The 27,448-nt window shown below is 38.2% G+C and overlaps 1 protein-coding gene across 10 annotated transcripts in view; it reads right to left on the bottom strand.

Annotated features, from left to right (window-relative positions):
• Nucleotides 1–24,168, bottom strand: part of ASB15 (ankyrin repeat and SOCS box containing 15) — a 37,993-nt gene extending 13,825 nt beyond the window's left edge. The window contains exons 1-7 of one of the 10 annotated variants that reach the window (XM_001086050.4): nt 23,996–24,168; nt 16,317–16,389; nt 10,588–10,696; nt 8,919–8,971; nt 8,697–8,828; nt 7,460–7,618; nt 530–775 (exon numbers count right to left, since the gene is read on the bottom strand). In XM_001086050.4, the coding sequence (XP_001086050.1) occupies nt 530–775; nt 7,460–7,618; nt 8,697–8,828; nt 8,919–8,971; nt 10,588–10,694 (697 nt within the window). In that variant the 5' untranslated portion in view covers nt 10,695–10,696; nt 16,317–16,389; nt 23,996–24,168. Of the gene's footprint in view, nt 1–529; nt 776–7,459; nt 7,619–8,696; nt 8,829–8,918; nt 8,972–10,587; nt 10,697–16,316; nt 16,392–23,995 lie in introns of those variants that run through there. The other 9 variants (XM_015134831.3, XM_015134829.3, XM_077998097.1 and 6 more) reach the window with 9 other exon arrangements.
• Nucleotides 24,169–27,448: the final 3,280 nt, after the last annotated feature.

The following is a 27,448-nucleotide window of genomic DNA, read 5'->3' as shown; positions in this document are numbered from 1 at the left end:
ACTAGAAACCCAGAAAATGGTTAGAAAGTATTTGCACTGGTCCAGGGAGGATTGAGGGACCTGATCAGGATGGCAGATGGATTGCAATGAGAGGACAAGAGAAACGCTACAAGAGTTTGCAACTGATTGGATTTAGGAAAGCAGGTGATGGAGGAATTAGAGATAAACCCAACCTTTTGATCCTGTCAAGAGCAATTATTACATCAGAAAAGTGGAAAAACAGGAGGAATTCAGTTTAGGAGAAGATGAACATGAGGCCCTGATGAGCCATCTATGTGCAGATTGAACTGTCTTTCTCGAGAGCAATCAGGACTGGGCTGGTAAATGTGCAGGTCACAATGCATAGGGCTTAGCTGAGTTGTAGAATAAGGGTCTATCGAGGGACCAGGTGAGAAAATCTGATGTCAAGTTCCATTTAGCAGAGGAAAAGGAGCTCCCCTAGTTACATTCAGGGGCGGAAGAGTGAAGAGAAAAGGAGAGTTCGAGAGGCAGGACAAAAGTCAGGAAAGTGTAACTCCTTTTCACATACCTTTGTGGATTAGATGTTCTAACACATCACAGTGACCATATTCGGCAGCAACGCCTAATGGTGTGACTCCAAATCCATCTCTCAGGTGGACATTGCCTCCGTGTTTTAGCAGCAGAGATATGATATCTTTTCGGCCTTGCTTGGCTGCTTCATGCATTGCTGACCATCGCTTGACACAGGGCTGGTCCAGACTAGTATTGTGTTTGATCAGAGTTGATACCATGTCATAAGAGCCCTTTTTGACAGCTTGAAAATGATTGTTAAAAACAACAGTAAGTCTATTAACACAAATACTTTAGGTGGTATTAAACTAATTACTGAATTTAATATTGAAATAGATACTAGCTAATAACTTTTCTTCTGCAAGGAAAATAATGTATTTCTCATATCCCTTCTATTTCTCATACCCAAGTTTATATTTGTGAAATATAAGTTTACAAAATGACACTACCTTTCCTTTAAGACCTGGAGGAGGGGTAAGAGTTTCACAGAAAATAACGTATATCACTAGGATAGGATGCCGTGTGCCCTCTTTCTAAACTTTAATTTCTTCACCAACAGAATGGAAATAACATTTGTTGTTGGGTTATACAAATTAAATAATGTATGTAAAATTCTTAGTGTAGTACCTAGTATATAACAGGAGCTCAGTAACTGACTATTATTATTATTCGATCGCTCCTAGGATCCGGGAACCTCATATGTAAATAATGTTCATCAGGTTTCCCCTATAGAAACAGGGTTTTTTCCCTCGCCACAAAAGATAGCAGTAAGTATTGAATGAACTTGTCTTTCTTACATATATATTTTCTTTCTTTCTTTCCTTTTTCTTTCTTTCTCTTTTCTTTTCTTTCCTTTTTTTTTTTTGAGACAGAGTCTCGCTCTGTCGCTCAGGCTGGAGTGCTGTGGCACAATCTCAGCTCACTGCAACCTCCACCTCCTGGGTTCAAGCAATTCTCCTGCCTCAGCCTCCTGAGTAGCTGGAATTACAGGCGCACGCCACCAAGCCTGGCTAATTTTTATATTTTTAGTAGAAACAGGGTTTCACCATGTTGGTCAGCTGGTCTCAAACTCCTGACCTCGTGATCTGCCCGCCTTGGCCTCCCAAAGTGCTGGGATTACAGGCGTGAGCCACGGCGCCCAGCCCTCTTTCTTGTATTTTTAATGGGTGATTATCAATAAGATCGTTTAGAATCTACATAGGCCAGTTGCTCCCAGTGAGTGAAGTGAGGGCTAATGTAGTACAATTAAGGAGGTTCACCAAATCAGTTGTCTCTCTCCTTCTCTGCTCGTCTCTAATGGCTGAAATTATACTGTTACAAGGTTTTTCCCCTTTTGGATTATTAAGAGATTGTCCCCATTTAGATGTATACACTTCTAAAAATGTAACTTTTTTTTTCCTTGTAAGTAAAATCTTATTAAAAAACAGATTAGGATGAGCGCTACCCCCTACAAATGACGATATACACAGTCACATTCACTCATTCATTCACTCACTCGCTCATTTACTATTCAGTTAATACGGCTGGTTCTGCTAAAGGCTCTGTGTTATGCTCTGTGGACAACAGGAAGCATAGACAGATTTGGATTTCACTCATAGAGTTTACGGCCTAGAGAAGAAGCCTATGCTACCTTCTATTTAAAGAGAGACTCAAAGTCTGGGCCTGTACTGGGAAACGTAGAAGAAGATGTGAGGCTGCATGGAACATTCCGGGGTAACCAGGAGGCAGAATGCAGAAAGTATCTAAAGCCAAGGTGAGGAAAGCAGCTCCCATTGTGGTAATGGGTGGGTGAAGACAAACTTTGCCTACTTCATTTGGGAGCAGGCAAGCTATCCCTGCAGGAGATTCCAGTTTCTCTCCCTCTTCTTGTCTAAAGTAGAACCTGTTGACAAATGCCTCTCTCTGAATTGCCCAACTGTCACTGGCAGCTCTAATTACAGTGAATTACCTCATGCTAGCTGGTGTTATTGCAGAGCAAACATCACGTAAGCTAAACAAACTAAGAGATCCTCATGGATCTTCTTGTTCAGATGGCAGGTTTTATAATTAGAGAAAAAAATGTATTAAAATAATGAGCCTCTTTGCCCATCATCTTTTAACCTTTTGTCTGACTCAGAAAACATATTGATTAAAATAGTTTCTCTTCATGAAAATAACTGCATAAATGTGTCATCTTCAACTTAAAATCGTTTTTAAAAAATCATAACTTCACTTCCAATTTAGTTTTATGAAATCAAGAATATATTTCCCACAGAAAGAATAATGCAAATAGTAGGAAACCCCTTCCAAGCTAACTCACGAAGACATTCTTAAGCAATAAATGACTGAAATAATGAAAACTCATAAAGCATGGTACTGGTGTAACTTAACTGATTAAGTAAAATAATTGTAAAATGTCTTGTTTTACATATGGATATATATGTTTACATATTATATATAAATTTTTTTCTCTAGAACTTAAAATTCTAAAATTTAGAATTCTTTAGAATATTTTTCAGAAATGTTCAAATTCTTTATTAAGTTTTTAAATTTATAGCTTCAATAGTAATGCTTAAAACTGACTTTCAGTTGAAGAGTTTAGGGAATTAGATTAAGAATTTTGCATAGATGATAGGAAAGGGCTATCTTGATTATCTTGACAAGGACTGGTGGATTAAAAGCAGAAATGGAGTGAAGAGGATGTGTATTGATTTGTGAGAAAGAAAATGTCTGAAGCAAAATGAACCGATCTGTGAATGGCGTAAGGCCATCAGGAATGGAGGGCAGTGGGACTGAAGCGTTATGCCAGATGATCCCTGAGCATCCTCCTTACTCTGGGCTCCACTGGCCAGGATCAGCTTGTGCCTATCCAACTAGGCAAAGGTGACACCAACTCCAGGGGAGTGGGCAGAGAAGGAGTCCAAGTGCAAAAACCTTTAGTAAGTGTCAGATCATCACAAATCAGGTATCTACCACTCAGCAAGTAACTATAACATGACTGTAGTACATCAAATTACCTTAAATATGGAAGGGCCAGATAACTGATAGGGAATAAGGGCCCTAGATGGACCAAAAATGATTTTTTTCTTGGCCCTCTAAGGGTATCTCATAAATAGAGAGAAGGATGATGGCATTAGGATAAGAAAAACTAACATGGCATTGTATAGACAAAAAGAATAAATACTTTTTTCCCTCTTATCTCTCCTCTACAAGTTAAGGGACTCTGAATAGCAAATCCCAAAGAAGACCATAGATTCAAGAACAAACTGAGGAAGTGCCATGAATAATCCATTTTCCTGTAAAACCTAAGAAGACTTGGCATGGCTTCCACAACAAAGGTGCTGATTAAGGTAACCCAGGAAAAGTCCCTCTTCCCCAGATGTGTGGCTGATGAGGACGTACACGAGCACCTCCAGAATATTAACTTCATGGAAACTGTAGTCCTCTCTTGACCTTACCACTTAGTTTTTAAAATATATTGTTTCCTAAAATTAATTCTATTTCGGTTCTGATAATTCAGTGATAGAGTTCCTTTCCTACACTTTAGATATTGCTAGCACAGAGAATGAAACCAACATGGAACTTTGAAATGCACGTAAATGTTTACTGCTCTGTTGTAGGCCTTAAGCATTAAAGAAAAATATAAATGAAGCCAAAAGAAAACAAGGAGTGATAATCACGGCTTAGTTGTCCTTTAAGAAATAAGTGGATTGAAACTTACAAATGGAGAATAATTCTCTATTTGCAAAGTGAAGCAGTATACAATTCTGGAAGTGTATCCTTTTTGTGCAGAAATTCAACGTGATCTATAGAAACAACACAGATGTTGTTGCAAATACTCTGTGGCATATTCTGGGCTTTAAAAAATAACATAGGTCATGGGCCGGGTGCAGTGGCTCACGCCTGTAATCCCAACACTTTGGGAGGCCGAGGAGGGCAGATCACAAGGTCAGGAGATTGAGACCATCCTGGATAACATGGTGAAACCCCATCTCTACTAAAAATACAAAAAATTAGCTGGGTGTGGTGGCGGGCACCTGTAGTCCCAGCTCCCAGCTACTTGGGAGGCTGAGGCAGGAGAATGGTGTGAACCTGGGAGGCAGAGCTTTGAGATCGCGCCACTGCACTCCAGCCTGGGCGACAGAGCAAGACTCAGTCACAAAACAAACAAACAAACAAAACAGGCCGCATTACTAGTGGCGAATCAACACCCACAGATACGTATTCTGTTTAATGTCTATCGAGCCTACTCAGGAAAAGAGTTCTGGTTTATTTATGAAAAGTGTCATGTGACTGATTGAAAGGCAGGCTAAAATGTACGCAGAGACTATCATTGGTTTCTCAGTATTTATGCTTCCCCTTTTCCTTTTAGCCACAGAGGCCCCAAGTATTTAGCTGGCCACAGACCATCCAGGTAGACACCAAATGTCCTGGCCTCCTTTGCCCCAAGGTGTGGTGGCATTGTGACAAAATCTGAACTAATGGGACATGAGGGGAAAGGCCATGTGCACTGTCCAGGTCATCTTTTTAAATTGAAGATGCTTGCCTAGAGCTTCCTCTTTCCTCCTTCCTGCTGCCTGGAAAATGGTGACATTGGGAGCAACCTTGGAAACACACTGTAATGTTGATACAGCCACTCTCACAACCCTGGGCCATTCTGCAATGTGTGAGAGAGAAATGACTTCTTTCTCTTTAAGTCATTCTTGTTTATTTGTTTGCTTTGTGGATCTGTTTTTGGTTTTTGTTACAGAAGCTTTGTCTGTATTCTAACTATATGGATTAGATTGTTTTTCCCATCTTATCTGAATTTGTGAAGGCTGAAAGCTCTGACATGGAGCAAGAGTAGGCAAGAAGGGGCCAGGCACGGTGGCTCACGCCTGTAATCCCAGCACTTTGGGAGGCCGAGGCGGGCTGATCATGAGGTCAGGAGATCAAGACCATCCTGGCTAACACGGTGAAACCCCGTCTCTACTAAAAACACAAAACATAAGCCGGGTGTGGCAGCGGGCACCTGTAGTCCCAGCTACTCTGGAGGCTGAGGCAGGAGAATGGCGTGAACCCGTGAGGCAGAGCTTGCAGTGAGCCGAGATTGCACCACTGCACTCCAGCCTGGGCGACAGAGTGAGACTCTGTCTCAAAAAAAAGTAGGCAAGAAGGAAGGAACCAGGCCAAAATGACACCACGCTGTGGAGACCGTCTTCACTGAGCAAGCTATACTGGGGCAGAACACCTGCCTCGGAGTCTGCCACTCCTGTCTGCTGATGTTCCCCTATACAACCCTCAAGACAATCCAAGAGCAAGGCTCTTCGAAGCCTTCACAGATTTACTGCTCTTTTATTCTCCTAATGTAATTTAAATATATACTTTATTATAGCACTTATAACACTAATTTTCCATTTCAATTACATTTAACTTTCCTCCTAGACTCTGAGAGGAGGAAGATTCGTCCATTCATGTTTATATCCACACTGCCCAGGACACTCTCTAGCTTAATGTGACTTTTTTTTTTTTTTTGAGACGGAATCTTTCTCTGTCACCCGGGCTGGAGTGCAGTGGTACAATCTCGGCTCACTGCAACCTCCACCTCCCAGGTTCAAGCAATTCTCCTGCCTCAGCCTCCCAAGTAGCTGGGATTACAGGCAGCTGCTACTAAGCCCAGCTAATTTTTGTTTTTGTATTTTTAGTAGAGATGGGGTTTCACCATGCTGGCCAGGCTGGTCTCGAACTCCTGACCTCGTGATTCGCCCGCCTCGGCCTCCCAAAGTGCTGGGATTACAGGCGTGAGCAATCGTGCCTGGCCAATGTGACTTCTTAATACATGTTTTTTGCATTGATATTGTTGAATCAATGCCATCAAATATAAATATTTTACTAATGTTCATGATTTATCCAAGTTTGCTTAACAATATTCAGATTTTCTTAATATTCAGGCTGCTTAATTTTTTTTAAGTGATTCCTCTGTGAGCAGGAGCTGTGATGGTTCTTAACTAGCTATGACCTTTAATGTCTTCCTCTGTGATTGCTGGTAAATAATCTTATGTCCTATCCTCCCTCTCCTCCTGCTCCTGCTCCTCTTCCCTCTCCTCCTCCTGCCACACAGACAACTTCATAATGGCTCTTCCCTCTTGAGCATCTACTACATGTGAAAGCTTTTATATATTTTTTCTCTAATTTTTAATCACAATTCTGCATGGTAGGTGTTGTATTTCCATTTTATACTTGAGAAAACTGAGGCCTATGACTGCTAAGATTTAAACCCAGTAATCTCCATGGTAACACCAAATTCTTACTCCACCATCCTATGTCCCTAAGAGAAAGGAAATGTTAGCTCTGGGTCATTTGGAGTTAATCTTATCACTCTCTCCTTTCACAAACGGACTTGCCAATTCTTATTGTTCAACAAATAGCAGGATATACGAGACAGAGCTGGTAAATGTCACCTTCACATTTCCCATTCTTCCCTTGTTGTGTCACAGTGTACCCCTCATAGGTGCCATGCTCTGTGTCTGTGTGCTCAGAATCTGCTGGCTCCCCTTCCTTCCAGCTTTGCCTGATCAGTCTGATGTGAACTTGATCTCTCCCTTTGGAATCCCTTTCCACCTCTTGCTTCTGGCTACATACTGCACATGCAACCCTCTTTACAAGTGGATCCTACCTAGAGAATATTCCTTTAAAATTGCTATCTCTGGCTTCAAAAAACTAATTCAGATCCCTCCTGGTCAGTTGCAGTCTCTACAACTGGATACTGAAGGATATAGCCATCTTTCATATTTCACATCCTTGTAGTATAGGAAAACAAAATCACAGGACAGAAGACAGGGGGTTTAAGCAAGTAGCTCAGGGAATGGAAGGAACTGAGATCACAATTTTAGCCATTATACAGTGATTTCCAATAAATAATTATTATTTGTTTCAAACGATAAAAGTTCTAGAAAAAAAGGTCATTTACCAATCAGAAGGGGGGTCTCTCCTTTATCATTTTTTGTGTTGGGCCACACTCCCTTTTCTAACAAAGTTCTTACATTTTTCACCAGACCAGCTTTGACTGCCAAAGTCAAGGGTGTTTCTCCATCACAGGTCTTGAACTCCCAGAGTGTCTTATAGGATGCTGTGACATGAAAGCATTATGTTGAAAAGTTGAAAATACTGACAGGATGTCAAACAAATCAGAGCAACCCAATATTATATACATCAGATTGAACAAAGTCAATTGATGAAAATGAAAAGACTGACAAAAGTTTACCAAATGACGGTGAGGATAAAGCAGATGTACATGGAGTTGCTAATCAAATTGACAGCTAGAAAACCAAAATCTGTTTCTAGCTGCTTTTTTGAAAATGGCGCGCTAGGTCTCATTTCTTGATACGTTACAAAACAGTGCTTCAATTCTTTGTATTATAATTTATATTGTAACTGAAATTGTTTGTTTGTGAAATGCAGTCTGTGAATGTGGGAAAGAGAATGTACTTGAATGTAGGTATCATTGTGTCAAAATGATCCTTAACATCATCTATATCTGTCTGTCTAGCTGTCTGGTTTTCTAGGTGGCTGGCTAATAATCAAGTGTGTATCTCCCAGAACATACAGCTGTCATGCAACAGTGAAAGTTGAACAATAGGGCACTCTCAAAAGTGTTCTGTAAGATGCTGAGATGTGAAAACACTGCGTTAGAACATAAAAGTTATTGTTAATATTTAACACTGGCTTGATTTGCCACAACATTTTTTAATGCTTACATTAAGAAAAAAAATCAATGTAATGTAAAGACAAATATTTTCAGTACTCCCTGTTGTACTATATAAGAATCTTTTGGAAACTGTTAACTCAAGAGATAGTTCAAAATGAAAAATTTAAAATTGACTTCCAAAAGAAAAGAGTGTTATATATAACTCAATTAATTCATGACATATAGAAACTTTTATCACTATTATGTGATAACCACACCTTTCCACCAACCTGTGTCTCATTCATAGGTAAAAGGATGCAAAAGGTAAACCCTGAATGTCAAAAAATGTCCTAATTTTTGTACTCTGAGTTTAAAACACGGGTGCTGCCTTTTTCAAATTCCAAATAATATTTTAATCCACCTTTTCTTTCTGCTAGTTATGTTCACTGAAAACACTTATAACATCAGCATGTCAATATTCTTGCCCTGGTTTGGTCAAACGTGTTTTATGTTCTCTTACCATCCAGAACAATCTCAAGTATTTGTTGAATGGGTTGAACAACAGCTTCATGTAATGGAAACCATCCTTTTTCATCAGCTTCATCCATTGCATATTTATATTTTACATACTCCTGGAGCTCAAGAATGTGACCTAAATTAAACACATCGACTGAAGACTAATCTCTGTTTTTGCAAGGTGGAATCTCCAGTCCATCCCACTGTAGATGGTACACTCATTTACCTTGTTTTATGGCCTCCACAAGTTTTCTGTTTTGACCACTTAGGGGTACAAATCTATAAGATAAAGAAAAACCATATTTATACTAGATACTAGTGATATATTTCAAGGAACCAAAGATTTTAATTTATATTGCATTTTTAAGCTTAATTTTAATAATCAAGATCCAAATGAGACGCATACAACTGATTTTATCTCCTTAAAAAAGTAAATGTACGGGAGTCAGACACAGAGTATATTTACAATGCATTGATCTAAGAATATTCGTGAAGATGGTGAAATAGAAGAGTACAATGCTATCTCTGAGAGATCTCAAAGCAATAAAAAAGGAGTAAACAATTGGAGTCAGATTCAGAAGAGCTAGGTTCAGATCCTAGCCTGATTTTGTGATTCTGGGGAGGCCAATTAGCCATTCTGGATGTGGGTTCTTCATCTGAAAAATGATGGAATTAATAGATCTCTAGGGCTTTTTCTAATTTTTAAAATTCTATGCTCAAAAAATGTTTATTGCTTTGAACTTCATAATTGCTAATAAGGTACTTACTTGGGAGCTTATGGTCTAAACTATATATGTGAGTTTTAAATCAACTGTTCCACATGTGAAAATAGGCAGGGCGTTTACTAAACAAACTCCCAATCACTGGCCCAGCAGGTCATGATTTAAATCCTCATGGAAGTTTTCTGGTGTGTGTGTTTGTTAAGTGGGAAGAAGGAATTCCATAACAAATTTACTTAATCTGTTAAGCAGAAACATCTGCTAGCATACCAGGGTTGTGAATGCCTTCCAGGGAGCTCTAAAGTTCTAAAGCTTGTTGGAGATAAGGGAGATACTTCAGACCAGGAATTTCAATGTACTACGTCTATTTTTTCAAAGCTCAAAAGCAACCATTTTTAAACACTGGGTCTCTTCAAAAGTACTACTAAATTCCAGAATACAAGATTTTAAACACTGTAACAAAAAGTAAAGGTAAACTAGTTTATTTCTGTCAGATGCATAATGTCTTTTTTTTAAGAAAGAAATTTACTTTTGCAGTTTTAGACTCAATAAATCCTACCTACATAATACATCACTTTTAGGTATATTTTAATTTATTAATTCTTGTCATTTAGAGAGTAGATAATCAAATAGGTGGTAGTTTGTATATTACTTTGTGATATAAAATAAAAACCTGCAACTCTTCTCTCATTCATTAACTAATGGGCTACGTGGTTTAGCATTATTCTTCATATTTTAAACATACAACAATGGAATATATTACCTATAAAGGGTTAGCTGAATCAGTAGCAGAACGAGCTCTAGAGTGTACAGACCTCTGTATACCAACCTGTCTGTATATTTGTTGTATAAACTGTACTTGCAAATATGTTCAAATTACTCATTGCCCTTTTTGAATCTATATTAATTTAGAAAATAGGCAATTCTATACAACCAAATTCATCTAGGAATTTTCCACATAGGGTTTTTTCTGTTTTCCACATGAGGTGAAGATTTGTGGAAGATCAGATTGCTAAAACTTATGTACAGTGGCCCTTGGAAAGCTGTTAGATTCCCCATCAGAAAGGAAAGGTCAGTTTTCCTAGAGGAGGAATTAGGAAATGGTGTTCATTTTATCTCACAACAAAATGAATGCCATAAAGAAATTGTGCTGAGGATAGTTGGTTTGAATACTACCTTTCAGGATAAAGCGCAGTCTTGCTGGCTTCAATGGATTCTTGAATACTTAGCTGAATATCATAACTTGTAAGATGGTCTTCATCAGGGTCATCATTAGTATCCATTCCTGCGTATAATTTTGAAGGAGACGAGTTAATATTATCAACAAATGGCCCAAAACAGTACACAGTATAAACATGAAAAATGCATAGTGAAAAACTAAAATGTATTTTTGTTTCCCTGGTTAACAAATACAAATGCGGGTAACATTTGAATCCACATTACATGTGAGGTTGATTTTGTTAACTTAAATGGTCTGTTTTTTTTGTTTGTTTGTTTGTTTGTTTTTTGAGGCGGAGCCTTGCTCTGTCGCCCAGGCTGGAGTGCAGTGGCCGGATCTCAGCTCACTGCAAGCTCCGCCTCCCGGGTTCACGCCATTCTCCTGCCTCAGCCTCCCGAGTAGCTGGGACTACAGGCGCCCGCCACCTCGCCCGGCTAGTTTTTTGTATTTTTTTAGTAGAGACGGGGTTTCACTGTGTTAGCCAGGATGGTGTCGATCTCCTGACCTCGTGATCCGCCCGTCTCGTCCTCCCAAAGTGCTGGGATTACAGGCTTGAGCCACCGCGCCCGTCCTAAATGGTCTAACTGTTGAAACCTTTAATAACCTGCCCTTTGTGCATTTCTCTTTTTAACTTTTGACTTTTTTTTTTTTTTTTTTTTTTTTCAGTAATGACTGCAGTTGGGCTCATAAGAATTCACTTTTTCCTGAGTTTCTGATTGATGCCAATTTTGGCCCATCAGTTTTCTTGGAGAGTGTGTATATAGCACATTAAAAACTTAAAAATTGATCCAATGAGGATAAGATGGATAGTGGCTGTAAGGGAGAACAGTCATCCTTTTACATTCTTTTTCATTTTGTTTTTGAGATGAAGTCTTGCTCTGGCACTCAGGCTGGAGTGCAGTGGTGTGATCTTGGCTCACTGCAACCTCCACCTCCTGGATTCAAGCAATTCTTCCTTCTCAGCCTCCTGAGTAGCTGGGATTACAGGTGCACGCCTCCATGCCCGGCTAATTTTCATATTTTTTTAGTAGAGACGGGGTTTCTCCATGTTGGCCAGACTGGTCTCAAACTCCTGATCCTGTTACCCGCTCGCCTTGGCCTCCCAAAGTGCTGGGGTTTACAGGCATAAGCCACCGTGCCTGGCCCCTTTTACATTCTTTACAAACCATCAGTGGTCAACTGCGAAGTCTCACTGGTCTCAGAGCATCATTTGAACATTGTGATAAGGACCATTTTAACTTCATCCATAGACCAGAAACCAGCCCTCCTATAGAGTCCCTATTAACTCCCTTACACAGTTCTGTTATAAGCCACTGCTCTTGACTGGCCCATCTCGCTGAAGAGAATACAGAAAAATGTAAATTAGTCTTCATTTGCTTATTTCTCCCAAATATCAAATTAGGAGAATGAATTTACCATCTTACTCTTTACTATTGAATTAATTGCTTTATTTTATTTAGAGAGGACATTTAGTAAATATAGAAATAAAATTTCTATAGCTGAGTTGACTGGTAATATGAAATTAACTTTGATTGATGGTACTTTTCAAGCCTTTTATAGTCTGTATATGAAATTTTACTTTATAGTATGTCTTCTGAATGACAGAAAAACAAAAGGGTACTCTGCAGACAATTTCCAAAACACAGTTGACACATGCTTTACCTCTTCTCATTCTTCCTCAAGGTTGGATAATTGGATAATAAATGCTAACATCCAAGGCCTCTAACCTGTGGGCAGAACTCATTGACAATATTATGATTAATTGTTCATTGTTCTATAGCAGTGGCCTTAATATCACCTCAGAACCAAAGGTATAGAACAGTGCTAATGTTCAGAGACCACACACGAGATAGTCGCCATGCTCCACCAAGCCTCACATTGTGACTCCTCAAAAGCCACACTAGAGGTCTTACTCACCACGTAGACGTAAATGGTATTTTGCTTTTTAATGTATTGTTTATTGGTTCATTGTGTGTCTCTTCTCCTTAGAATGTAACTCAGGAATAGCAGGGAATTAGTCTGTGACCTCAGTGCCAAGAGAAGCATCATCTCCTGGTTCGTGCTGTCTAAATATGTGTTGAATAAATGAATTAATGAATTAATAAGTGAGCATTGAAACATAATCCAGGCACCTCTTTGTTCTTAGAACTGACCATTTCCTTCGGATATGGAGTTTCTTTTTTTTCTAACTAAACAAATTTGATCGTTCACTCTGTGCTTAGCTTCATTTGTCTCTCTTCTGTTCTTTTCCATAATATTCCTCTTTATTCACGAGGTCCTCTCAGCTGATCCCCACCCATGGTTCACACTGTGTCAAGGCTAGCACAAGACATTCCTCCTATGGAAACCCTTGGTGTCATTCTTCAGTTCCTCTCTAGTTGTCTTAGTCTGTGAATATCTCTTCTTATGTAATATTTTTCCAATGTCTTGGTTTATACTCACTCATTCTGTATTTGCTTTACAAGTTCTTTACATACTTGTGTTTGTGTTTTCACTTGGACCATTAGTTTTCTGAGAGGAAACAAAATCTCTTTTCTTTTTTCTATCTTTTCCCTCTATTCCTACTCCTTGTCAACTATAGCAAACAGCTGCTGTCTGTGGTCACTGGAATAAAAGTTGTTGACTCATTACCAGCAGACAAGTACCGAGTCTGTCAGCCAGCACCAGTAGATGACAAAGTTCAACCTGCGGCCTCGCCTGGTGACTTTCTCAGTGATATTACTGGGGTGATAGGGGGGATTGTATGGCTCTGGGATTAGTAATAGGATACAGAGCCTTTCACCTATTTAAATCACCAGCTTAAATCCAACCCTGTTTGAAATTTGGGCTTTCAGTGTATGAGAGAGTACAGACTCCATAGAGAACTGAGCTGGTCTGTGGAAAGTATTTTATTTCAATGTTTTTTGTTTGTTTGTTTGTTTTTGTTTTTTCCCCTACTATCACAAAGGAAGTTACCTAGGTTCCTATTTGGTATCTCTAATGACCATAGGGTGAAAATGATGGGAACACTTTCTATGCAGAACAACTCCAATCTAGCACAGGTGTCTGCAGCCTTTTCCTGAAAGCTTGAGATGAAGTGAAGATCTGCATGCAGGTGTACTAAGGTGCCAGACTGTCAGTCAAAGGAGCATTACTGGAATGTACTTAAAGACATCAAGACACAATGATAAAGGCAAGAGAAGAGTAACTTGTTTATCTAAGACCAGCTCAGTTCTCTATGGAGCCTGTGTTATCTCATAAATAACAGTAACTGGCCAGGCACGGTGGCTCATGCCTGTAATCCCAGCACTTTGGGAGGCCGAGGCAGGTGGATCACGAGGTCGGGAGACCGAGACCATCCTGGCTAACACGGTGAAACCCCATCTCTACTAAAAAAATACAAAAAAATTAGCTGGGTGTGGTGGTGGGCGCCTGTAGTCCCAGCTACTCGGGAGGCTGAGGCAGGAGAATGGCGTGAACCTGGGAGACGGAGCTTGCAGTGAGCAGAGATCACGCCACTGTGCTCCAGCCTGGGTGGCAGAGCAAGACTTCATCTCAAAAAAAAAAAAAAAAAAAAGAGAAAGAAAAAAAGTAACTTATTTATCTAAACCTCCTTGAGTGGCTAGGACTCAATCCCACCTACCAGCAACAGTCTATGGGAAATTATTTCTATAAAGCACTACTCAGAAGCATGAGGAAAGGTCAGACAATATTTGAACATCTTTAAGATATATGTATGGGTGTCTCGCATCTCAGTCTAGAGAAATTTATTTATTTTATTTTTTTATTTTTTTGAGGTGGAGTTTTGCTCTTTTGCCCAGGCTGGAGTGAAATGGCACAATCTCAGCTCACTGCAACCTCTGCCCCCTGTATTCATGCGATTCTCCTGCCTTAGCCTCCCGAGTAGCTGGGATTATAGGCACTGGCCACCATGCCTGGCTAATTTTTGTAGTTTTAGTATAGATGGGCCCCCCAATGTGCTAGAATTACAGGCATTAGCCACCATGCCTTAGAGAAACTGACACTTAATAAAAGAGAAATCATTTGTTCTCCATAAGTAGCTGATTTACAAAGTAACTGATGCAATCATATTGTACCACCAGCCTCTTCATTAAAAGCACTGGTTAACGTTGCTTAGGGTCATGAAAACATTCGTTGAAAGCTATGGATTCTCTCTCCGGAGGGACACACGTCCACTCAAAATTTTGCATGAAATTTTAAGGAACTTATGGAATCTCAGAGGTTTTTTCATGTTCTCCTGGTAAAAAACCACTGAATTAAGGATTCCTAAATGCTAAATGCCAAATATATTTCTCAGATATCAATAAGTATTAGTTTATTTTACAGATAGGCTAAGTAAAATCCTTAATTCAGATAGTGAGAAAAGGAACTTTGGTGATCATGTAAATTTTTTGATACATTTGGCAATAGTAATAATAACTATAAATTATCAAGTGCTCACCTTGTTTTGAGCACTGTGGAAAGCATTTTGTACACATTACCTTGTTTTAAATTCTCATTCCAATTCTGTATTGTAGGTATTATAGATTCAAGAGGTTAAATGACCCACCAAATGTCTCAGAACAAATAAGTAGAGTCTGGACCGAGCAGGCAATACCTTCACTTTTAAGGTCTTTCAGAAGTTAGAGGAAAATATCTCACAGTCTGTTGCCTTTAAAAGAAAACACTGTGATCTTGCTTTTAACAGCCAGCTTTTGATGACAATCACTTCCAAAAATAAAAAATAGCTTCCAGGGACACATAAATCTTTTTCTTTGGCTCCACGCAATAAGGCTTTATATTACTTAGGGTGGTCTGAGGTTCCTAAGCTTGCCTTCATTCTGTACTTTTTGCCTTGGAGTCCAAACAACAGGATCAACATACCAGTTGGTGCCTGACTGAAATGGTCAGGAGGTTGGTAATGTTGCAAGGTCTGATGCAGGAGTGAACATGAGTATATGACACCTTTTTGCATCAGTTTTGCTAAACTGCCTCCAAACCATGATCTGAGCTATTGCCTTCCTGTAAAGGTAGCTGATAAATTTTTGACACCTGTCAGAGCTTCCTTTGAAATACAATAGTTCCCACAGCACGGAACCAAGGTTCTCCCTTTCCCTGAAAAAGATAAATACAAATTTCTTCCTCGTGAATTGTTTAGTTGGTTTACTCCTGCTTACATGCAGATCTGTTTGCCCCACCTACCCTCACACTCTGTCTTGGGCATAACAAAATTGAAACCATCTCCGTGAGTCCTAAACAAGGCTGGTCTTGAAAGTAAGCAGAGTGGACAGTTGCTTCCATGGTGCAAGGAAGGGCTCTGTGTCCATAAATAACACACTGCCCCCAGCACCTGTCACATCAGTGTCGTTCTATTGCATCAGCAAGAGATTCTGTCCTTTAGGGCGTATTGTTCCATCTTCCAATGTCCCTTTTAAAATTTAGATAGCAACATACTGGCCCCTAGTTTAGAACCAAGATGTCTTGGGATAGTTACTGGAGTACGTGAGGCTGGGAAGATGGCAGAAAGTTTAAGGATCTAGTGGGAAGTGATATGAAGGGATAAGAAAAGGGCAATAGAGAACAACTTGGTTTTCTTTACAGTTTTATACAAGGCCAGCCCAAATAGAAACCCTGAGGTTCTGAGGGAGATGCAGATTTCTGCTATGTGGAATGGGGGACACTGATTCCCTGGGAATTTTACTTTTACCTTGAAGCTGCTATGGTTCTTGAGTGTCGAGCTCATCTACTAGTGGTCCCTGAGAGAATCATCAGGATTTATCCTATCAGAGGAAGGGCAAGAGTTAAAAGACATTTTTTTTTTTTGGTACTGTCAAAAAAATACAGTTGTTATATACAAAACAATACTAAGTCTCATTTTTATGCACTTTGATCATTTGTATGCATACTTTTAAAGATGTGGAGAAATCAATAGAAATAAAATCCTGTTGTCACTTTGCTTTTTATTTGGTGACTGAACACTTATTTTTTAAGAATTGCATAGCCTGAAGTGGCAAATCACATGAATGGATTTGTTAGGATGATTTAAACAACAAAATCAACTAGTTCCCCAGAAATTTCAGATAGAAGTGTAACTCTGTCAGAATTGGGTTTTACCCCACAGTCACAGGTAACTTTCACTTACAAGCAATAACTTATGCAATTCCCTCTTTATGGCATTTGCCTTTTCTACTGAAGAGAAATCCTATGCATGATGGGGAGAACTAGAACAGTTTAAATAGCATCTTTCTTAACAACAAAGTATGCTCTTCTGATACATTGAAAACGTGCACTCACACAAACAATCTTAGTCTAAAAAACAAATGCTACTTTTATGTTCCTTCAAAGAAACACAACTCAATATTTTAGAAAAAGATATAAAAGGCAAAATGATCTGTAGAAACTAAACATGATATCTGGCACGTGATAAAAATTCAGTATTTACTAAACGAATGAATAATTATATAATTAAATAAACACAACTCTTAAAATTAGCCTTGTGTTTCTTCTGTAGGTCACAGATATATTTTTGCCAAATTATCTTCAAATTTTGGGGCGTCACTGATTGATGCTTAATTTCTTTTTTTTTTTTTTTTTTTGAGACGGAGTCTCGCTCTGTCGCCCAGGCTGGAGTGCAGTGGCCAGATCTCAGCTCACTGCAAGCTCCGCCTCCCGGGTTTACGCCATTCTCCTGCCTCAGCCTCCCGAGTAGCTGGGACTACAGGCGCCCGCCACCTCGCCTGGCTAGTTTTTTGTATTTTTAGTAGAGACGGGGTTTCACCATGTTAGCCAGGATGGTCTCGATCTCCTGACCTTGTGATCCGCCCTGTCTCGGCCTCCCAAAGTGCTGGGATTACAGGCTTGAGCCACCGCGCCCGGCCTTGATGCTTAATTTCTATGTAACGATAGAACCTGTTTAGTAGTTCTGTTTATCTCTAGTTTCATATTACAAAAGTAAAAAATTTTAATGAAATTAGTATGAAGATAAGTTAAAAAAATAAAAACACCAAGAAAAAATAGAGAAAAAAGAAATATTTACTCTTTACTATTGATTTCCAAGTCAAATTTAATCATAACAGAACTGTGGGAAGATGCATGTTAGCTTTTGAGGACTACACTCACAACAGTTTAGGAAGGAGCTTTAGACTCACAAACTCATGGGTTTCTAGGGGAATATAAACTCACAGAATAGCAAAGAGTAAAGTAAGATAGGTCCATGAAAAGACAACTTATTAGTAGACATACCCTGATCCCAAGCTAATATGATATAATGATTTTTAAAAGCCCTATCCTTTGTCTGTAATTCTACATCTAGGAATCTATCTTATAGAAATAATCAGAAGACTGTGCCTGGTGGCTCACGCCTGTAATCCTAGGACTTTGAGAGGCTGAGATAGCTGGATTGCCTGAGTTCACGAGTTTGAGACCAGCCTGGGCAACACGGTGAAGCCTCATCTCTACAAAAAATACAAAAATTAATCGGATGCGGTGGTATGCACCTGTTGTATTTGTTACTTGGGGGGGCTGAGGTGGGAGGATTGTTTGAGCCTAGAGGGTCGAGGCTGCAGTGAGCCATGTTCACGCCACTGCACTCCAGTTTGGGTGATAAAGCAAGATTCTGTCTCAAAAACTAAATAAGTAAATAAATAAAAGAAATAATCAAAGATGTAAAAAAAAGATGTGTATGTGAGAATGTTTATCTCAGCTGTGTTTAAATTGCCAAAACATTAGAAACAACATAAATATCCCAAAATAGGAAATTTGTATAAGACATTATTGTACACATAAAAAGTGAAATACTACACAGTTATTTAAATTCACATACTTGAAGAATATTTAACATTATATGTCAGTTAACGTAAAGTGTCAGTTTAAGTATGATGTTTATTTAACCAACTATGACTAACCACTTTTAAGGAACTATGATGGATTTTTGCCCCAACTTTATTGAAGTATAGTTGACAATTTAAAATTATATGTGTTTATTATGTACAGCTTGATGATTGGACATATGCATACATTGTGACATATTCACCACTGTCAAGCTAAGTAAACTACCCATTCTGGCACATAGTTGATCTTTTTTGGGGGTATAGTTATTGTGAAAAACAGTACAAAGGTTTCTCAAAATTTTAAAAATAGGACTGTCTTACGCTCCAGCAATCTCACTTCTGCATGCATATCCAAAGGAAGTGAAATCACTATCTCAGAGAGATATCTGCACTTCCACGTTAGTTGCAGCATTATTTACATCAGCCAAGATATAGAAACAACCTAAATGTCCATTGACAGACGAATAAATGAAGAAAATGTGCTACGTATTTACAATGGACTATTAACCTTAAAAAGAAGAGAATCTTGCCATTTGTGACAACATGGATCAACATAGAGGACATTATGCTAAATGAAAAAAGCCAGGTACAGAAAGACAAATATTGTGATATTTATCTGTGGAATCTAAAACGCTGAAGTCATAGAAAAAAGAGTAGAATGTTGGTTGCCAGGGGCTAGGAGGTGCTGGCCAAGGGGTACACATTTCAGTTAAACAGGATGAATAAATTCTGGAAATCTAATGTACAACAATGTAACTATAGTTAACAGTATTGTATTGTATACTTGAAATTTGCTAAGGGTGTAGATTTTAAGAGTTTTCACCACCAATAGCAACAAGAAAAGGGAACTAAGATGGACTTTACAGAGGCAAAGCTTACAAAGCCCTCTCCGGAAAATTGGCTTGGCATCTACCTCTCAGGACTGAGCAGGCCAGGAATCTTGGAGACCTCGAGAAAAGAGAGTGCCCAAATGTACAGGAAAGCAGGTAGAACTTTGTGAAGAGAGGTTCTTGGCGTTGGAAGGAGCAGAAATTTGAAAGAGCAATTCATTTTTCTGAATCACCCAAGCACAAGCTGCGTTACCTAAGTTATTGTGTCTGTCTGCATGAAACCAGAAGTTTATTTTCCATTAATGAGTGAGTGGTGGCTCCTGAGAAAGGTGAGGCCAGTTACAGACAATAAAAAAGCTACTTCTGGTTTGTGCAATTGAGTTGTAGGGTGAGTAAAAATATTTTGACTACATTGATTACCTATAGTAACAATAAACATAACATCTCTAGACTTTTAAAAAGTATTATTTTTTTAACTTTCATTTTAAGTTTTACCTTAACATTTGTTATATACGTAAATTGTATATTGCAAGGGTTTGGTGTACAGAGTGTTTTGTCATCCAGGTAATAGACATAGTACCTCATAGGCAGTTTTTCTATCCTTGCCCTTCTCCCACTCTCGACCCTCACGTAGGTCTTGGTGTCTGTTGTTCCCTTCTTTGTGTGCATATGTACTCAAAGTTTAGCTCCTACTTGTAAGTGAGAACATGGGGTATTTGGTTTTCTGTTCCTGTGTTAATTTGCTTAGGATAATGACCTACAGCTCCATCCATGTTGCTGCAAAGGACATGATCTCATTGTTTTTCACGGCTGACTAGTATTCTATGGTGTATATGTACAACATTATATTTATCCAGTCCACTGTCATTGTGCATTTAGGTTGATTCCATGTTTTTGCTGTTGTGAACAATGCTGCAGTGAGTGTATGCATGCATGTGTATTTATGGTACAATGGTTTATATTCTTTTGTGTATATATACAAAAATGCGATTGCTAGATCGAATGGTAATTCTACTTTAAGTTCTTTGAGAAATCACCACACTGTTTTCCACAATGGCCAAACTAATTTACATTCCCACCAGCATTGTATAAGCATTTCCTTTTCTCTATTACCTCGCCAGCATCTGCTATTTTTTGATTTTTTATTAGGAGCCATTCTGACTGGTGTGTGAGATGGTATCTCATTGTGGTTTTGATTTGCATTTCTCTAATGATTAGGAATGTTGAGCATTTTAAAAAGTATTATTCTTATGAATATACATCTAAATATTCATATAGAATTATATATACATATATTCTCTCCAAAAATATTCATTCCTGGCATAATGTATTTTGTTCAACATGACGGACAATCCTGTCTGGTGCGCAAGTCAAATTTTTTCCCTTCAATATTGATTCAGATAATAATGAGACACTGCATTTTTTCATATCTTGTTTCGAATTCATGTACGGGCCATGGATTTCTTTCTTTTGGAGGCAGCTGATTATAATGGTCGAACCTTTGTTCAAACCCTGACCTGCCTGCATTAGCTGCCTGCTGAACTGTGTCTGACGGGTCGCAAGTAGTTAGTAAACATTACCTGTTATTATTCTGTGACTGAACTCCTGTGGAATGCGAAAGTAGGATTCTAGTTCTTTTTGAAAGTTTTAGTTCTATTGCTTACCGTTCAATATTCACCCTGACACCCCCTTTTTATTTTCTTCTCCCTGCTTTTCCCTAGAATCACCAATTTTCAGAGTTAAAGACCGTCAGGTAGCCCCACCTGTAAATTTTGTTTACAACATGCCCAACAAGTCATTAATAGCCTCAGCTTGAACATCAAAGTGTCAGGGAGCTTGCTATCTCCTCACAGAGCGCTTCTCCTTTAGCCAGCATTTTTTTGCTTTTTTTAGACAGAGTCTCCTTCTGTCAACCAGGCTGGAGTCCAATGGCACGATCTCAGCTCACTGCAACCTCCACCTCCCAGATTCAAGTGATTCTCCTGCCCCAGCCTCCCGAGTAACTGGGATTACAGGAGCCCACCACCATGCTGGGCTAATTTTTGTATTTTTAGTAGAGACGGGGTTTCACCATGTTGGTCAGCCGGTCTCAAACTCCTGACCTCAGGTGATCCACCCCCATCGGCCTCCCAAAATGCTGGGATTATAGGCATGAGCTACGGTGCCCGACCTAGACAGCTTTAACAATTAGGAAAACCAGTGAACTTGAATCCATCTCTTCCAAACATTATCTGAAGATAATGTTTCTACTTCTCTTCTAACCTTTTCCTGGTTCTGTTTCTCAGAGTTACACTGAGAAAGTATTGTTCCTCTGCAACGCAGGAGCCCTGTTAATATCCCCCAGGAAGGCTCTCAGGTCTCCACTGAGCCTTTTCTTTCAGAGGCTGGACAACTGCTCTTCCTATAAGATGGTCTCACCTCCTGCACTGCCTTGATGGCTTTCTTGTAAACACATCTGTTTATCCATTTCTTTCTAAGAGTGACACTGAACCACAGGCTCTGAGTGCAACACAAGAGCTACAGTCAGACCAACACAAGTTTAAGTGGGTGTGACCACTTTCCTTTTCTCAAACACTATACATCTGTTAATTTAGCCCAAGCTCAGATAAGTATTTAGACCATCATGTTACACAGTTGATTTAGACCTCAGTATCCCAAAATTCTACAAACCATATGTTTTCTCTACATTGTTTTCTGTGTAATTGTATGCAGGACCCTATAGGACTCTATTTATTCCTATTACATTTTATATTTTTTCAATTTGGCTTTTATTTCCTTCTGCTAAAATTGAACGCATTTTCTATCTCTCCAAGTATTGTTTTATTTGCTGACTTAATAAGCATGCCTTCTATATGTCCTTAAGCTCCAACGATAAAGATAAATGTTGAAAAGAAATAGGCACAGGACAGAGGCCTCTATGTTGACACTGATCCATTAATTTGCACCCTCCCAGAAAAGGTGTTTATCCAGCTACGAATCCTCTTAAAGACACCAACACCTAGCATTAATGTCTCCTTTTTGATAACAAGACCATCATCAAGGAATATTGTCAAATACCATCTTGAAATATGCACAGTTATCTATGATACTACATTCTTCTGCTCTGCTAATCAAAAAGACAAAGGAAAAGAATTAACCCACCAATTCTTAGTGATTATTTTTTTCCTACGTATGTTCAGACTATCCTATTTGTCCATGCAAAAATATACATTCAATGTCTGTTATGTTCTAGGCACAGGGCTAGACACAGATATACGGGATCCATGTCCTCAGGGAGCTTTCTGTCTTTAAATCATGTATTTTAGATTTTTCTCCAGAAATAATACCAATTTCTCTTTAAGGTTTAGCACACAGTCAAGCACATAGCATAGCAGGTCTTTAATAAATATTTTTATATTGAGTTTAATAATTATTATAACTAATATCTATTGAGTGTTTACCTGTGACAGGCATTACACTAAGTGCATTAAATGGATGTCACTTAATGTCTACATAATTCTCCCCCACTTTACAGATGAGAAAACTGAAGCACAGAGTCGTTAGGTAACTTACCTAAGCCCACATACCTAGTGGGCAGTGGAGAGTGGGATACACCCCAGTCAGCTGACAATGGAAGCCACCCACGCTTAACCAGTATACTCTAACTATGACTCAGCTACTTTGAAGGTATTAGTGAAAAGAGGGTCTTATTTTGTAACCTAACAATTAGGAAAACCAGTGAACTTGAATCCATCTCTTCAAAACATTATCTGAAGATAATGTTTCTCCTTCTCTTCTAACCTTTTTCTGGTTCTGTTTCTCAGAGTTACACTGAGAAAGTATTGTTCCTCTGCAACACAGGAGCCCTGTTAATATCCCCCCGGAAGGCTCTCAGGTCTTCACAAACCTGAGAAAAAGTTTTCTAACAAAGTTTAAGCAACTACCTAACAAATTCATCCCACAACTCCAAGGGAAATATAAAACTTGTGGGCAAATTTCTATTTCAAAATAAAATAGTCTCATAAAATAACTGAAATATAAAATTATAATTTTTATCACAATAACTTAATGCTCTCAGCACAAAGCAGTGATAAGATTATTTTTGTCCACATCACTGCTCTACTTCATGGAAGTCAAATCATTTTAGATATAGAAAGCTCCTTAGAAGTTAACTGTGCATTTAAGAACAATATGAGTGATGATATCACATAAATTTTAAGGACTTTCCAACCTTTAGATTTTGTGATGTAATTTGCAGGAGTAAATTTCCAATTCTATTCAGTTTATTTTTTAAAAATCTAACTACAGAAATTTTTCAGTCTGGGCAGAAAGCATTCATCTTTTTCAACAAGTGATGAAAAAGCCTTAAAAGAGATTTATTTATTCACAAAAGATAGTTAATTTTTAAATTAGAAACCAAGAGGTGAGCCGAGACCCTTCTGGGATTCTGTAGTAAATATATTGACATGTTCTATAAGGATATTCATTCTTAATCTGTTTTTCTCATGATATAATTTTTTTATGCTTAGTAATTATGCAATTGAGTTGATGTTCTATAAGCAAACAAATTCTAGCTTTATTCTCTGATTAAAAAGGCCCTAAACAGGTAAGCCTGTAGGTGATCAACCAGAAAGAAAGTAATGAGTAGCTACTATAATTTGTATTTCCATCTGTTTAAAATATTACCAATAATGAAATATTCAATAAGCTAGTTGGTGAGGTACAGATCAAATATTTCATAATCTCACCTTTTGGAATGATCATCTTGTCATTCTTATCCAGGGACTTGCCTTCCTAAATCAGAGGAAGTGCCCTGGAGCCAATGTGTGCTTCTGTGTATCTAAAATTAAGTATCCAGTTGGTGGTTAAATTAAGATCTGACCTTGTACAAGTGAAACATAAGCGGTCTCTGGCACACAGTAAAATATTACCCATGACTTCTCTAGACTTTCATCAAAAGAAACAGAAGCCTACAGAGGTATAATAAGATTATCTGTGTCCTGATTGGTTCAAAGAACTCTTATGAAAACAAAGGACCTGCCAATTCAGCTGCAGGGAGTGTTCCTACTGACGGAACAAAACCAAACCACTTAGAATTAACACACAATTTAAAGGTATTTGTTCAAGAGACAAATCTGTAAGTCTTTGCGTTGTCAGACCCTAATCCACTTCTGACGTATTTTAATACACACTATTTTTCTTTCTCCATCTTTCAGATTCACGTCAAATTTCATTAAATACAATTTTCTTGTCATACTAATTTGCTGTCTTTGATTTTTGTTTAATAATTGCTGATCTGATATACAGACAGAGATAGGGCAGTCAGTGACATCTAATCTGATCAGGAAATTTTAGGTCAAGTTATTGAGCATACATAGTCTAAAAAATGAGTAGCAAATGTATTAATAAAACAAGAAAAAAATTGGGATTTTTAATTGAGGAAGGTTGTTTGTTTTCTTTTAAAAAACCAATTAAGTTTATTATCTTACTGATTTTCCAGTGAAAATAGTCTTCCTTAAATTTGTTTTGACATAGCTATCCTTGAATTAACTCAGGCCACTGTCGGCACTCACAAAGCCATCTGGCCTCTATCCCCTTCACCGCCCCCCCGCAATAAAACAACTCCTCTTGCGGGTCTCAGTGACCTCTTTCTGACTTACTTTAGAAACTCATTTCATATTTTATATTCATTTTCATTTCTTAATTTACAGACCCTCGTTGGATTTGCTGCCAGTGATTCTTCCCTTTTTCCTGAAACTCTGTACTTCTTAGGCTACTGGGAGCACTACATGCTTTTGTTTTTCTTCTCATCTCTGACATTTTCTTTGTGCTCAGTGTTAATGAATATAAATATGTGGATTGTAGTGAATTTGCCAGTTTTATTTAAAAAATTGAGAAAACTGTAAATGCAAAATGAGAGGTCCTAACTCCTCTTTAACTATGACAAAAGAAGGTGCGTTTCAGTCATCTTCAAAGCAAGTTGAGAAGTATTTTATGTTTAAACCACTATTAACTTTGTATTGCAATAGTCAAGGGTAAAGGTTAGATCACTGTATACATTGTCTACATTTTATCATTATTAATCTAATTTGGAATTTTTCAATAAAGAATTCTTGTGAAAAGCAACCAGCATTGTGAAACACTTTAATTTTGTACAACTTTTTTCTTCTTACAATATTAGAAATTCACATAAAGCTTTGGAGTATAATGCAAATGTATGGGAAAATGTGCACCTAACACTTTAAAGTATGGCTTGACACATTGCAGTGACTTTTCTGCTCTTAAACCAATGAAGGTCTGCCTGTTTTATCCATTTATATAATAGTTGTTATAGATCTACCTATACCATGCAACATTTAAAATAATGCATATGATAGAAAAGCCAAAATAAGACCATGTGGTAAAATAAATGAGAGCCTGTTACTGAAGACATAGTCCTGTGAACACGTCTTGTTTTACCACTTACTGTTTCTGTAGATGCATTATTTACATTTTTGAGAGTATTTATCTGTAGTGTGGGACTGATGATGATGATGATGATACAATGACCATGGCACCACCATTTTAATGAGGCCTATTCCTCAAGTAGTTAGTCATCTATGCACACACAATAAGACATACTTTGAGTAACTCATATATTTGAAAGAATGATCTATTCATAATGCTAGTAATCACCTCCACATTTGCCTCTATGGAAGCTGGCTTTTCCTGTGGGTTTTCTCAAAGGGGAAACAAAATCAGTCCTAGCTTTTCAAACAGTGCCTCTCGTTTTGTCTGGTGAGAATGAGTTTCAGGGAGGGGTCAGATTTAACAGCGAAGGACTAGTTGAATACTACTGTTGTTCCAAGGAAGGTACACAAAATGACACTGACATCCAAATACTCATTCTTTCTATCTATATATAGCAAGAAATGCATGTCCTGTTTCAAGATGATAATTATAGCAACTGATACGAAGAGTCTTAGGTTAAAAGAGTTGAAGCACAGTGTTAGAAGCTAACTGTCCTTGGACCCACCTATTTCTATTTTGGGAATAAGAAATTTAGGTAGCATTGTTTGTGAATTTCCAGGGAGCAATGTGGCAGCTTGGCCTTCATATTATATTGTAGGCACCTGCCACTGCTACAGCCTCACTTTGCCCACAGGTACTCTGTCTTCCTGAAAAAGAGTGTGGCACTTGCAGGCCTGGATTTTAAAAAACAGCTCTTGCTGTGATTAGTCATACAAACCCATGTACCCCCTACAAAGCCACTTACTACGTCCTTTCTGATCCAGCCCATTCTTTATGAGGCTTTATGAGAACTGGAGCTTTATCTTTGCCTTCTACAAAAAATGGTGTTGTTCAAACACCTTGGAGAGTCCTACTTTAAGTTATCCTATTATTTTTTGTTTGTTTGTTTTGTGTGCTCCTTTTGTATTTTTCTCTCTTTTTTTTCTGTTTTTAAGTTATCTTATTATTTTGTTGTTTAGTAAGCAATACTTAGGTATATCTCACTTGGCTTCATTTTTACTTTGATATATCTCAGGTTTTCTCCTTTTTCTCCTTTTTCCTTTTCTGTACTTGACCATTATTTTGGCCTTTGGGTCTGTGATTTAAGAAATGCACATTTTATTTTAGTTAGGCATAAAACAGTAGAAAAAAATATGAAAACATAAAACAAATCCTTTATTTCTAGTATGCTTCCCAGAACCTTGGTAATTGTTTATTTTTGCTATGCCGTACGCTGTTTTTCCAGACTGAAAATCAAACAACTGAAACCATGAGTCAAATCTATTAGCAACGAACTCCTCCAACAGCACTGATGTCACAGGCCCCTGGAAGAATCCACATAGTTGACATTACTCTGGCCATTTAGTTGCCATGCAGCCAAGCAAAGGCAAGTGATGGAAATAGTATTTTTTAGTAAGGTAGCACTATAGGTAGTTATACTAAATCAATGACGAACAAACAGCAGGGAAGATCCTGCATGGGGTTTCAGTTATATTTACCGCTTTATCACTTTGTCTAGTAAAGTTTTGGGCACTCATCAAATATGTGTTGAATATTTTGTTGAACACTGATGACTTGTTCAAATGCGTTCACAGTTATTTCTGTTTAACCAAAGTTTAAGTCAATTAAGGTTGAGTCATAATACATTTTTTAAAAGCTGGTTGATCTTTCTTTTTTTCTTTCTTCCTTTTGTGAACAAAGTACTTAATTTT

This window comes from Macaca mulatta, chromosome 3 (genome assembly GCF_049350105.2).
Source record: "Macaca mulatta isolate MMU2019108-1 chromosome 3, T2T-MMU8v2.0, whole genome shotgun sequence".
In the NCBI taxonomy this organism is placed as follows: Eukaryota; Metazoa; Chordata; class Mammalia; order Primates; family Cercopithecidae; genus Macaca; species Macaca mulatta.
This window is presented reverse-complemented; position numbering and strand designations above follow the sequence as displayed.